The sequence below is a fragment of the Cryptomeria japonica genome, chromosome 4 (genome assembly GCF_030272615.1).
Source record: "Cryptomeria japonica chromosome 4, Sugi_1.0, whole genome shotgun sequence".
NCBI lineage: Eukaryota > Viridiplantae > Streptophyta > Pinopsida > Cupressales > Cupressaceae > Cryptomeria > Cryptomeria japonica.
In genome coordinates, this window is record NC_081408.1 from 723,557,448 (window position 1) to 723,572,400 (window position 14,953).

The 14,953-nt window shown below is 37.6% G+C and overlaps 1 protein-coding gene across 5 annotated transcripts in view; it reads right to left on the reverse strand.

Annotated features, from left to right (window-relative positions):
• Window positions 1-1,098: 1,098 nt before the first annotated feature.
• The window catches only part of LOC131027473 (uncharacterized), a 139,871-nt gene continuing 126,016 nt past the window's right edge, over window positions 1,099-14,953 (reverse strand). For 4 of the 5 annotated variants that reach the window (XM_057957556.2, XM_057957555.2, XM_057957559.2 and 1 more), the window contains 3 exons: window positions 5,946-6,013; window positions 2,467-2,648; window positions 1,099-1,459 (listed from right to left, as the gene is read on the reverse strand). In XM_057957556.2, the coding sequence (XP_057813539.2) occupies window positions 2,477-2,648; window positions 5,946-6,013 (240 nt within the window). In that variant the 3' untranslated portion in view covers window positions 1,099-1,459; window positions 2,467-2,476. The remainder of the gene's footprint in view (window positions 1,460-2,466; window positions 2,649-5,945; window positions 6,014-14,953) is intronic. The other variant, XM_057957557.2, reaches the window with a different exon arrangement.

The window sequence follows — 14,953 nt, forward strand, 5'->3', positions numbered from 1 at the left end:
CTGTTATATTATTTTGCTGCTACAAATCATATTTATATCAGATCTATTGCTGATTTGTAACAACCTCACATTGCTCCTCCATTAGATTATTTGTAATTTTGTAACATTATATACATTAACTTGGCAAAACTTGACAAGAATTGCCAAAAACTCAGCGAAACAAGTTAATGGGCAATTTAATCATTTTTTTAACTTGCAGCAAAAACTAACAAAGTTTTTTAACTAACTTAAAATAAACTCTGAAAAGTTGATATGTACGTAAACAATTATGCTTGAAAATAATGAATTCGGAAAAATCATGTTATAAATATTCAAAATGAAGAACCCTGTGCACCTGTCTTATGAATGTTTTGTAGGCTTTGCATAAAACTATATCTCTTTTGTGTGGGGTGGGGGGTCCCATCTTCCAAGGTGGAGCGTTAGAGAAAGGCAAGGTGAAACTTGTCAATAAGGATCCCCCAATCGTATTAGTTGATTTTGTCTTTTCACTTGTGGAGTGCAACTCCCTGTTTCACCTTTCGTTTAGAGGTGCAACTTCATGTTCATATTTTAGCTTAAGGGTTATTACTCTTCGTTTCTCCTTGACCTTAAAATTTGCAAATTCTTGTTTGTATTATAGCTTATGAGATGTAGCTTCTTGATCTTATCTTTACTTGGAATTGGGTGTTCAATTTCATAGACCCATAGGCACTTGTTTTGTAAAACCACTTTGGTTTTATATGAGTTTTGTGCTTATAAATACAAGCACATGGAATCATAAAATAAATGCTGTTGCCAGAGGACTAGCACAAGAGAAAGTTTACTGTATTGATAACATTATTTGTCAGTACAATGAGAAATTATTTTGCAGCCTTTTTATCACAAAACGGTTTCTCGGGTTAAACCATTGTAACCTTTGAATGTGCTATTGTTTATATTACATTTCAAATTTTGTTAGCACAGCTTCTCTTGTAGAAGTTTATCAATCTTTTCAATTTGACCTGTTGCTGTAAAAACTTAAATGTTAACTAGGCACATAGTTGTAATGTCAAAAGTAGGAACTCCATTGACTATAGTAACTCACCTCTGTAAATATCTTCTAATAGAAATTGCCAAAAATTGTGTGAACATCAACTTTTATTTAGGAATTTCAACACCCAACACTACTTGTTCAAACAGTGGTTTCTATTATAAACTATATATTTGACATTTATGGCATGACAAATAAATTACATGCTACCCACACTAAAAAAATAATTGTGGCTCATGTCGTTGTGACAATAATATATGGCTTTATGAGAATGCAAGTAAAAAATTTCATAAACCTCACATAGGATGGCCACAAAGTGAAGGTACCATGAAACCAATTGAATAAACAACAAAATAAATAGATAATCATTAATCAATAAACTAATTGCTAGATGGAATATGTCATAAATTGCTTTCAGCCTAAAATTTGCTCCATTAACGCTTGGCAGCCCTGCCAACATATAGCAAATATCGTCAATAACTGAAATCATCAGAAGTTAATGTGAAAATTTACATAGAATTTCCAAAAAAAAAATACAAATTCAAATCATTTTAACTTATCACTTACTTTTTGCAAGATGAGGTAGGTTAGGATACATATTTCCCAATCTCATAAAAAACAAATTGAAGCATTTAAGGAGTTTGAGGCTATGGCGAGGAACCATTGTAGCAAAAGAATAAAAAAAATTTACAACAGAACGAGTGGCCCTATAATACATTTTCTAAAAGCATGTGGCATCAAAGAGATGATGCAATCCATTTACTACTGTACATCAAAATGTAGTACAAAGAGAAAATGAACACTATGAAACTGGCTTGTTCACTTAAAATCTACCAAGAAAGCCTTTTTAAGAGATGCAATTATGCAAATTATGTAAGTTATATTTTAATATAATTGATAAGGAAGAAAACAAAAAAATATATTAATCTCCAAAATAACTTAAATTGCAACACGAAAAGCAAAAAAGTGCTATACTGAAGAGAACACCAGGTTTTGAATAGTAACAAAAAACTAAAAGACATAGTTATAAAGGGTAAAACTAAATCTAAAGCAATTAACTCCAAACCACATTAGAATTGAACACAAGTCTAAACAAGAGTGCAAGAGAAGACTCATCTAATAAAATTGAACAAAGAAATGAATAAAAATGAGGATAGAGGCCAAGGCTAGACGTTGGTGTTGTCACATCTGTAGCAAAGCTTGGGCTACAAGAACCAATGGCCTCATCATCCACCACAAAAGAGGACCAATATAAGACTAATGTCTAGAAGCATGCTTAGACGCTTAGAACATAAACACAAGTTGCTCAACTCAAGTGGCAATAGACTTACTCTTATTGCATCTAATATTCACATCAGCTCCATTGTATATCTTGACATCAAGTAGTACAGAATTTCATTGAGGGAAACAAACATGGGACATTTATCAAAGCTGAAAGCAGCCATTCCAGTTCTTACCTTACCCAGTTTAAGGGAAGCATTTGAAATAAAAGGCAGATGCATCGAGCTTTATTATACAGGCTGTTCTAGGGCAAGAAAGATCACAATTATATGCACTTGTCCTAGCTGTCAGGTGGTGGAAGCACTTTGTTTTGAGCAAATAAGTCGTCACACATATTGATTGTGAACTACTCCAATACCTACAAATATACAAAATAAAGGCTAGTAGAAAACAAGGCATTTCAAGTAGATAGAATTTCTACAATAGTTTCTCTTAATTTATCAATGTAATAAAGAGTCACTAACAAAGTTGTTGATATGTTGTCTAGGCCTGAACCAACAATTTCAGCTTCCATCACAGAACTTGAGCCATATGGGCATGGACCATACAAAGAAAAAAAAGAAGAAAAGATTTTAGTGAGAATTTTCAGATGTAAGAATGCACAAGGGAAAGGGCATGATGGGGCCCAGTTGAATTCTACATCAAAAAAATAGTTCTATATAAGATGGGTAAACCTTACAAAACAAAGGCAGAGGATGGACTTCATCTCTTGAGGGTAACACTTCCACAGTAGCTGATCACTGTCAAGTAGGGAAGACAACTGCCCATCTCCAAATGTAAGTTCGTTGGTCCAATATACCAAACAATGCTAGATTCAAAAGAGTTGCATACTACACACAACAACTACAAGTATGCCAAGAAATTGACAATGGGAATGCACTTGCAATTGCCAGTTCCACAAAGGCATTGGCAAAGCAGATCATTGGATTTTCTAGGAAGGCTACAAAGAGCAATGAATAGTAAAATACTATCTTCTTCTTGTCGATATATTTACTAAACTGTGCTTTATCAGATCATGAACAAAGAACATATATGATCAAGAAGCTACTATAAAGTTCTTGAATCATGTATGGGTTTGCTTTGGCTTCCCAAAATCCACCATTCCAGATAGAGACTCCTGATTCTTGAGCAAGCCTTGGATCACAATGTGGGAAAAATTGGACACTACATTGAAAGATCTATTGCCTTCTACCCACAAATGGATGGACAAAACAAAGTGGTAAGCCAAACATTGGTGAACATTTTTAAGAGATATACTAGAAGGAATCCAACAATTTGGGATGGGATTTTTGCTGACACTCAGCAAACATACAATATGGCAGTCCATACATCCACTCAATTGGCTCCATTTGAGGTATGCTATTGATACTTGCCACAAATTTCATTTGTTTAAGACACCACATGACAAAGAGTGCGGACAAGTAAGAATATAAGGTTGAAAGGTTCATTAAGGTAAAACAAATTCATCAAGATTTGCAAGAGCTAGAAAAAAAGAACATAGTATGCAGCACATATTTAAGTCGAGATATGATATGGATATATCTTTGCAAAACAAATCTCCAAGGTGAAGTTAAAGAGCTCAAACAATATTTTTTATGGTCCTTTCAAAATAAGTAATTAGTGGCGATGCTTTTGCAATTGAATTAGCTCCTTAAATGAAGATGGATTCAGTTATAAATGTGTAAAACTTACAGTTGTTAAGACATTCCACACTTGATAACATGTAAGGGAAGAGACAAGCACTTTCACCAATTGAACACCAGAAACCCAAAAACTACAAAGAAGTTATACACATCATCTTCAGCACAAGATAAGGCTTACAAACAAGGGTAATCAAGAGTATTGGCCAGTTTGTATGAAGGGTCAACATTTGAAAAAGACAACACAGCTGTTCACTTAACATCTTTCTGATTGATTTTTTGTGGCCAAACCTTGGAAATATAATTTATAAGAATCTATGTAAATATTGTAGTTAGTTTATATTCAGTGTTATAAATAAATGTAAAAGTTCAGTGACTGGGACAGACCTCTTGTTCCTAGGATATGAATAATATGTTTGTCTTCTATAATTTAATGGTTTCGTTTAGCTGTCCTTCTCCAAGGCAGCGAATAAGATAGTCTTGTAACTGTCCGCAATCTTCCACCCAAATTCATCAATCAGAGGTGATTCCTCAAGCCAAACAGCAGATGAAAGTATGACAATTGCAGAGCAACGAGCGAAAAGAAGTCTAGGAGGGATAAGGATTGAGTTCCAATAGTACTTGCTTGATATTGCTCATTCAAGAGCCATAGCCCCATTGTATCTTGTATGCTTGTGCTCAATTAAGAAAATAAAGCCCCATTCCTTCCAGTTCTCCAACACTGAGTTTAACCTAGGTAAATTCTGATGTTGATGTGTGACAAATAAATTTTTCTTATCTATTTTTTGTACACTTCATGTAGCTTGGAAGGACACGTTTTCACACTTTTAAAGGCAATTCTCAATGCAGAAGGTAACAATCTTCCATCTAACAATTTTATGTTCACAAATTAGGTCTGAAGTTATTTTTCTAGATCATATGTTGATGTGTGTGATGTTTATTTGCAGCAACAAATATAGAATTTGGAGCAACACTATGTATGGCATAAAGTACAGCTAATTGATTACCTCAATCAACTCTTATAACAAATACAACCTCCCTCTGACTCATCATTTCATCAACCAAGAAGCTGTTTGGCAGCCAAAAAGCATGTACTGTACAAGTAAATTAAGACATCCAAATGTTTGAAGGTAAAGTAGATGCTTATGCTTTAGCTATTTGGCTTAATCTTGTAGAATCCTAAAATACCATGAATTCCTTCTCTAATTAGGAAAGATTACCTCTGCCCTTCTGAGAGTTACCTAATCTCTATAAAAATAGTGGAAGAACTATTGTTCTGTAAAGATGTCCTTACCAGGTTATAGGAACCTCAAATGATTTTGTTGATGGTTCATAATTTGAAATGGTAAACCAGGGTTCAATTTGCTGAACATTTTCTACAGCTTCTAAATCACTTAACATGATGAGGATCATTTATATAGATAGGTAATAAATCTTTAACTTGAATACCCTTCAGATAGCAGGATTATGGTTGCTAGCTCAAAACCTCTTGAATCATAGTATGAGACTTGCAAAATCTTGAATAATATTATCACATTTTCCAGGTCACACGTGTTGTTCTCCTGTTTACCACTTAGGCACTCTCTTTTGCTATGATAATTGTTTTTATGAAATACAAATCATTTCAGTTCATAAATCATATTACATTAGAATCCCTTTTGATGTGTTATCCCCTGAGTCACTATTGGAACCTGAATCAATTGTGCAACCAAAAATAAATTTGACGCATATGTACATTCACATGACTGCAATAATATATACAGACAAGTAAATGCACCTAAATACTCTTGATAATTAAGAACATACATTTTCTGTTCTACATACCTTCATTTCATTTATAATCGACAATAATAATCATAATAAACTCATACAAGTTCAATAGGGTAATTCTATTTACCTTGATTTCATTCTTATCTTTCTTATGTTCTAGATTAGATAGAACATACAGCATCGTTTCCACATACAATATCCAAATTCAAATCAAATACATAATTTGGGGCCCAAGGAACCATTACCTTTCCAAGTAAGTTTCCTCGATTGTATTCACAACTATCTTATCACCAGCTTCCAAATATGTAGGTCCCTGCACAAATGATGTGAAAAATTATGTTATGGGATGTGTCGTTAGCATCAGTCAGCTTACAATAAAATGTAAATTAATTTTTAAATGAGATGCTGCATATAAACACACACATTAGGATGAGAAACTAAGATCTATCAAATCTATACAAATCTAACTACAAGACCTTTCCTCAGCAATAGAAATAAACTATCTGAGTTCCAATCAAAAACAATGTGCTATGCATGAAAAGCTAGGTTACCGGGTTCGCCTCTGGGCCCCCTGGTACGGGTCCGGTTCGACCTGGGTTCGAAAAACCCAGAGTGGGTTCGACCCTGGTCGAACCCAGTCGAACCCGGGCGGACCCAATCGAACCCGGGCGGCTGGGCAGCCCGTAAAGTCAAAAAAAATAATGCAAATTTAATTTTTTTTTCAATTCCGCCTTGTAAAAAAGGAGAAAATTGATGCACACCATGGAGTTCCGTGTGGGTTTGAAGGTTGTGATTTGGTGTTGGCGGCTGCCCTGGGACCCTGCGAGGGGCGCTGCCCTTCGACCCCGCAAGGGGCTCTGCCCCTTGACCCTGTTGGGGGCGCTGCCCCCAGACCCCTGCAAGGGGCACTACCCCTTGACCCCGTTGGGGGCGTTGCCCCAAACCCCCATTAGAGAATCCATTTAATGATCAAACTTTAAATTGTTGAAAGTTGAAACAATGATACTTGAATATTTTATCATTTTGATATTAAACTTGATGTATATGATGTTGTTATGGTATAATCATGATGCTATGATTACAAGTTTATGTTGGTTTTGTTGTTTATATGATGTTATGTGACATGCTAATCTTAATTCATGCTTATAGGTTGCATATATATATAATTTACATGTTTTTGTACTAACGAACCCAAACCCCTTTCCAAAATTTTGCCGTACCGGCATACCGGGTTCTTCGAACCCGAACCGGTGCCCGAACCCGAACCAATAACTTAGATGAAAAGTAGTACAAACTTCTAATTGCTCGACATAATAAACCAACATTTAAGCAGCCCTACATGCATTTAAAATGATTTTAGAAAGATTCCATTAAGACAATGAATTCCAAGTTCCATAGAAGCCCAATTGATCAACAATTTTACAGGTTTCCTATTCTAAACATACAATAAGCCCAACAACACAATTGAGTTACAATGAGAAATGTGAACAATGCAATACACAAAATAGAAAGCAATATAATATAAAAGCAACATTAATTGTATTATAATAAAGCAGAATACATCACAATAAGGAAAATTGGACACACAAAACCCCTCTCTCAATCAAAACTATGACCATATATACACTTAAGGCCGACAGATGTGGCAGTCAATATAGCCATCACCAATCACCAAAACCTAGGCTAACAATTTTTTTTGTAATAGCTGTTCAATCACATACTTAGACTTGACAAAAAAAACTAGTGTTTCTTTATTCCAAACACAAATTTATTTAATGCACATGGTCAACTTCATACTATTGTTGAGCCATCTACCACCCTCAACCCTCTTGTGGAAGCAGAAGCATAAACCCAAATAAATTAAATATTGCAGGACTAGAATTAGTTCCAAATACGTAATGAAGAAAATATACAGAATATCAAAGAAGACACCCTTGACAATATGCCAAGGAAACATCCACGGGACAAGGTATCGGTATTCTTATTGCTCAAAGAAAACAATTACAATCTTCACAGTGCTGCTATCACAATTGCTATTACAATTTACAATAACTTTGCCTTCGAGGCAATAGAGATATATAGAATGTCTTCAACATAACAACCACAACTAAACATAAAAAAAACCAGTTTTAATCATTGAAAGAAATTAGGAATTTCCTCTCAAAGATATGATTTGTTTGATTGTTTGATTGTTTTATTGTTGTCATAATCCAACAATCTCCACCTTGACAACAATTTACTTGATACATGCCTATGCCCATTCATCATCTTTTTTGCAAGCCAAGAGAGGCAAAACTTCACTTCAGTTTCTCTAAAAATACTAGTCTAGTAAACATATTTGACAATTTTCTGGTGTATGAACTTTTTCAAGAGTTACTCCCCCTCCATCAATAACCTATCTTACAAAATGGTACTTAATTTCGATATGCTTGGTCCTACTATAATAAGTTGGATTTTTAGCCAAATGGATAACACTTTGACCATCACAATATACAATGCCTTTGTCCTACACTTTTCCAAACTCATTCAAAAGATCCTTCAACCAAATTGCCTCTTTACATGCATGTGAAACAGCCATGTACTCTACCTAAGTTGTGGATAAAGAAATTGTTTCTTGAAGCTTTGACATCCAACAAATAGCTCCACCTGCAAGAGTAAAGACATAACTTGAAGTAGATTTCCTTTTGTCCAATTCACCCACAAAATCTGAATTAACATAACAACATACTAAATCACTACAACCATTATAGGTGATGCAATAATCACTTGTGCCTCTAAGATACCGGAGCACCCATTTCACTATTGTCCAATGCTCTTTACCTGGATTTGCCATGTATCTACTAACAACATGTGAAATATCCAATCTTGTACATGCCATCGCATAGATTAAACTGTTGAAATGGATAGCTAAGTTCGGATTATATTTTAATGTTGCCTAGTGGCAATTAAAATATTAATCATATTGTAATAGTTTAAGCGATTACATGTCTATTGGGGCTAGGCCCAAAATGAAACATGGTGTAACTTGTAAATTATGTAGGCCCCAAATTGAGCGCTAAAGGCAAACTCCAAAATTATGTAAAATGGCGGCAATCTTGTTAAAGCCGACTTGGGGGAAAACATGAACACGAATCTTGTATATAAACAAGATTCATTTCACACTTCAAGTACAATCATCTTCATCAAGCAAGTATACTATAAGCCTTATGCGAATTTAATCAGCAAACTTGGAAAGATAGTAGGTGATCTAAGTCTTCATACTGCTGCGAGCTTATCTGATCATTGAGCAAATCTATTGGGCAGCTTGCTGGGCAAATTGGTGTCCTTATACTTCAGCGATCTTCTTCTCCAAGTGATGTCGATATTTTGTCCCCTCTAAAAATTGATATACTGCAGCTACATATACTTGGTTTGAATCTGCCCTAGATTGACACTACAATCAGATAAATAATCTGATATATATACTGTTCATGTAATCTGATAATAAATAAAGGATCTGATCTGAATCTTTGATGCTAGGTTTTTTTCCTCCAAGAGGGAGGTTTTCCCAGGGTATTTGTGTCTTGTGTCTTGTGCTTTATTGTTATTACTGCTCATTCACAATCTGATTATAATTTAATTAGTTAGATTATCTGATTGCTTAAAGTTAACATGGTATAGGAGCTTTACGTTCATTCAAATAATCAGATTATTAGTTGCCCTTCCCTTTTAGTTTGTTGTTTTAGTTTTGCAAGATGGTTACAGGTCTGAAAGTAGAGGATAGACTTGAAGGCAGTGTTCCATGGGTGTCGGGGACGGGGGGACGCGGGGACGCGTCTCCGGGACGGGGGGACCAAGGGTCTAAATTTGGGGACGGCGGGGGGATGGCGGCGGGGGGGGTGGCGGGGTGGTGGTGCTCATATACTTATACATATACATATAGTACTTGAAAAACTAGTTTTGAAAAGATGTATAACAGTATAACAGTATAAGAATTAGATTTCAAATGAAACTATAGGAAATACCAAGATTACTTAGATTAGTGATACGTGACTAATTGCTAAAAGTAAATAAAATTTGACAAATGAAATTGTCAAATTGGAGATATCTCATTTCTATCATATGAATATCGAAAAAGGAAAACGAAAATACGAATATCTGATGCCATTGCAAAGTCTATAATAATAAAGATGATTACATGATTCATCATTACAATGAGTAGCCAAATACAAATACGTGTAACAATAGCATTACAAAAGAGACTAGAGTCAAATACAAAATGACAAAACTGAAAACTAAAACTGTAGCTAATGAAGGCCCCTAATCATCTGCGAACTCCTCCTCACTGGAACTGCTGGACTCCTGAGGATCAAGGTCCCTCAAGCTCACACCAACTAGCCCTGCATCTGAAGTGGTAGGATCATTCTCATCAATTTGTGAAGGCTCCTCTGCCTCTACATCCCATCGTGCCGCTGGACTCTTCTTGTACACAAGTGTCTTGCGGTCCATGAGACGCAAAGCACTGTGTACAGCCACAAGCTTCTTTGCTCTCTTAGAGGTAAGTCTGTTCCTCTTAAGAGAGTGGATGAAGCTATATGCAAACCAGTTCCTCTCAGCAGCTGAAGAACTGGAAACTTGGGATAGCAGACGGATGGCTAGAGTGGTGGTCAAAGATTTCGGGCCATGACAATTCTACCATAAAAGTGGGTCCTCCTGTGCCATTCTGTCTATATCCATCTTTGCCGCATCTGAATAACCTCTAAGAGTGGCAAATCTTCCCCACTCAATGCGCATTGTGCCGGCATCTCTAGAATCAAACATCTTCTCTATGCACCTAAAGAAACCCACCTTCACCTCATCATCCTGAATCGGTGTCAGTCTACCTGGTCTAGCCTTGTACCACTTAGGATTCAAGGCAAAGGCAGCCATATGCAAAGGAGTGTTCAACTTGTCCCATCTACGCTGAATGATAGGCTGGATTTGCTCATTGCAGAATGCTAAAGAGGGGTCCTTCACTCGCACAGCAGCCCTCATCTGGTCAAGCATAGAGTCAATGCACTCATACACCTCTCCAAGGTTAGGTGCATCCCCATCCCCATATCTGATCACCTGGAATACTGGAGAAATGATAGAGACAATGTATTTCGCATCAATCCAAAACACATCACTCTTCACTATCTCCTTCACCCTTCTCCCTTGCTCTTTCTTGGCCTCAGCCCACCTATTCCACTCATTAGTCATAACCATGAGTTGCAATGCCTCTTGCAACTCAATCATTCTCTCCAAGAGAATGAAATAGGATGCATATCTAGTCTCAACTGGTTTCAAGAACTCCTTCTTCGCGAAGGTCCTGAAGAGTGCATGTGAAGTGTGGTGGTTGCAGATAAACATCTGCACATCTCTCGCATCGATGACCACTCCTCTAATCCAGTCTATCTTCCCCATGTCCTTGAGTGCATTGTTCATGGTATGCACACAACATGGGGTCCACCAAATGTGTCTATAGGCTGCCTCAATGAGTCTCCTTGCTGCTCTACACACATGGGCTGCATTTGTCACTACTTGGACCACATTTTGTGGCCCAACCTCCTCAATAGCCTCCCTAAGGACCTGAAACTGGAAATCAGCATCTTTACGATGCCCTGTACAATCAACTGCTCTAAGGAAGTATGGGCCCTCTGCACATGTGACCATGACGTTGATGAGTGGACGATGGCTAATGTTCATCCACCCATCCATAACTATGTTGCACCCCGATGCCACCCAACATGCCTTCATCTTCTCCATCAAAATATTGATCTTGGAATAGCATTTATCCAAGATCGAGGTCCTCATTTTCGTCTCCCCTGGTGGCACATAAGATGGTTCTCCCTTGGCCACCATAGCCATAATCTCCCTATAATAAGGAGACCGTGTAACATGAAATGGAATGCCATTGGCAAAGAAGAACTTGCCAATGGATTCATCTATCTCATCTCTCAGCTGCACATTAAACATATCAGTAATGGGGTTGCTCTGTGGTGTCTGCAACTTACGTTTCCCAGCCCTGGCGGCAGTAGAAGTGGAAGTGGATGGAGATCCAAACATCATTCCTCCCGTCTGCGAAGCATGAGAAGTATGAAGTGCTGCCCTAACAGACAAAGTAGTAGGCATTGAAATATTTGTGTCATCTGGAACCCCCCAAAGCCTGTTAAACTCAATTTTGTACTGTACATTTTTGGCTTCCTCCAAAAACTTACAATGTTTCACGCCTTTTCCTCTCCAAAACAGAAAGTGTGCATTCACCCTACTAATGCTACCGAACCATTCTGTGTCACAAATATTGCACTTCCACTTCCTTGTTCCCCCACTTGAATGTGATGCAGTGCCTTGTACTGATATTCGTGAAGCAAACTATTTTAGAGGAGACTTAGGATCAAAATGACCCCTAGCATATGGTGCCAACAACTCTGAAGGGCAACATGTACTAGCTGGTGCACTTGCCATAGAGCTAGATTGGGCTCTAGGATCAGCCCCATGGTCACCCCCCTCATTTTCAGGTTCATATTCTGAATCATTCTCACTATGAGAATGGATTTCCATGTCATCTTCACTCATGCCTTGGGAGCTCATTGTGAAATTGACACTGCATTTCACAAAATAAAAATAAAAATAAAATCAGCCTAGTTTAACAATATATTTTTAAATTTTTTTCCTATTCATCTCAAAATGAGATTTGATGTTGAATCTTGAGGGCAAAATGATGCCCTCAAGATTCAACATCAAATCTCATTTTGAGTCTTGAGATGAATAGGGAAAAAAAATCCAAAAATGACATAGAACAATGAAAATCAGAAAATATTCAAAATAAAACAAAAAAAAAAACAAGAAAAAGTTGAAAAACCCTACCTTGTGCTTGAAAAATCTCTCCAAAATGTAGAAGAATCTTCTTCCTCCTCTTCTTCTTGCTTCTTCTAGCTCCTATCACACTTGCAATCAGCTTTTCTCACCCCTTCAATCAGTCTTCTTCAAGTTTTTCCTCCTCTTTAGCTTGCTGGAAAAAAAATCAGTTTACCAAAATGAGAGTTAAATCTAAAAGAAACATGCTTTTGTGTTGTTTTGGGGGGTTGGGTGGGGCCCACGTCCAATTAGGGTTACCCCTTAATCCCTCCAAAAGGCACATGTTTTTTAAAATGTGGCTTTTTCAGTTTGTTTAAACGTGCGGACGCGGGAGACGCCCAGACGTCTCCACGTCCCGGCGGCGATTGGGTGGCGGTGGCGGGACAGCGGGGGACGTCGCATCCCCGTCCCCCTGTCCCCGAGACGTCCCTGACGGGGGAACGCGCCCAAAAAGGGGGGGGACGCTTCCTCGTGGAACACTGCTTGAAGGTGCCCTAAACTTTACATCATGGAAGGTCCGTGTCCTCCTTGCACTTGAAGAATTAGAGTTGTTACAGTTTGTGGAAGATATGGATCTAGCTAAACCTTCGGATCCGGAAGAGCTAAAGCAATTCAAGAAAAATGCTCTCAAAGCAAAGAAGTTCCTTATTGATTCTGTGAAGGATCATCTTGTTCCAGTCATCTCCAAATTGAAGATAGCCCGAGAGATGTTCAAACATCTAGAAGGGATATATGAGATAAACAACGTTAGTCGGACACTCACATTGAGGCAACAACTTCTCCAAGTCAAAATGCGCAAAGGAGATTCAGTCATGTCCTTCATGAAGATTTCAGAATTGAAGGACCAACTCAGCGCCATTGGAAGCGAGGTTGTGGACAAGGATATTGTCATGATTGCCTTGAATGGTCTTCCTAACTCTTGGGATCCTTTCATTCAAAGCATAAGTGGAAGAGCTGAATTCCCTTCCTTCGATCGCCTCCGGTCAGATTGCATTCAAGAGGAGTCACGCCTTGCTGCCAGAGAAATGCATAAAGGCTCGCATGGAGGAGATCAACATGTGCTTGCATCTCAACATGTTAGAAGAAAGGGAGGCCATTGAAAAAAGAACTTCAAAAGAGATAGAGACTTCAGACCTCCTGCTTTCGATTCAAGGAAGAAGCCAAGGGATCTTTCACGTGTTCGTTGCTTCAGATGCGACAAGTTTGGACATTATGCTAAAGAATGTCAGAATCCGCCTATGCAAGGGGAGGCCAACCTGAATGAAGTTACAAACTCAGAAGACAATGAAGACTACCTCTTCGTTTCTGCCTTGTCCAACAATGTGCCAACTGATAGCAACACTTGGTTAATCGACAGTGGTGCATCTAGACACATCACGGGATATCGACAGCATCTCTCAGACTTGATGGAGAAAGAGTCCAACCTTCATGTGGTAATTGGTGATGATGCTCAATATTTGGTAAGAGGTTTTGGTAGCACTTCTTTAAATTTAGAATCTAGTATGTCTTTGCATCTTAGTGATATCTTATTTGTACCTGGAATTAAGAGGAATTTAATTTATATTTCTGCTCTGGAAGATAAAGGTTATCAAATAGCATTTTTTGAGGGTAAAGTACTTGCATGGCCTAAGAAATCTAGTATTAAATCTGCTCGTGTTATTGGAAATAGATATGATAGTTTGTATAAGCTTTCAGCTAACCCCATTCGAGCACTCATTCATGAAGCTCCTGAATCTAGAGAGCTATGGCATAGAAGGCTTGGTCATCTTCACTATCAGGCACTTCCTTCACTTGAAAAGATGGTTAAAGGTATGCCTAAACTTAATCAATCTCATGATGATGCTTGCAAAGGTTGTGCATTAGGTAAGAACACTAAAAGTCCATTTCATAAAAGTGAAAGTAGAGCTAAAGAAAAATTAGCACTTGTTCATTCCGATCTATGTGGACCTATGTATGTTTCTTCACCTAGCGGATTTCTATACCATGTTACATTTATAGATGATTTTTCTAGAAAGACTTGGATTTACTTTCTAAAATCTAAAGAATCTGATGAAGTGTTAAGTAGGTTTAAAGAATTTAAAGCTCTAGCTGAAAATATGTCTGGTAAAAGGATTAAAGTGTTAAGATCTGACAATGGAGGTGAATACACCTCAAGTAGCTTCAATGAATTTTATGTAGAAACAGGAATTAAGAGGGAGTTCTGCATTCCCTACAATCCTCAGCAAAATGTTGTAGCTGAACGAAAGAATAGAACCATCGTTGAAGCTACCAAAGCTACGATTCACAATCAGGACCTGCAGACCTTCTTATGGGCTGAAGCATCCAAGATTGATGTGTACATTCAGAATAGATGTCCTCACTGTGTCCTGAAGAGCATAACTCCCGAGGAAGCTTT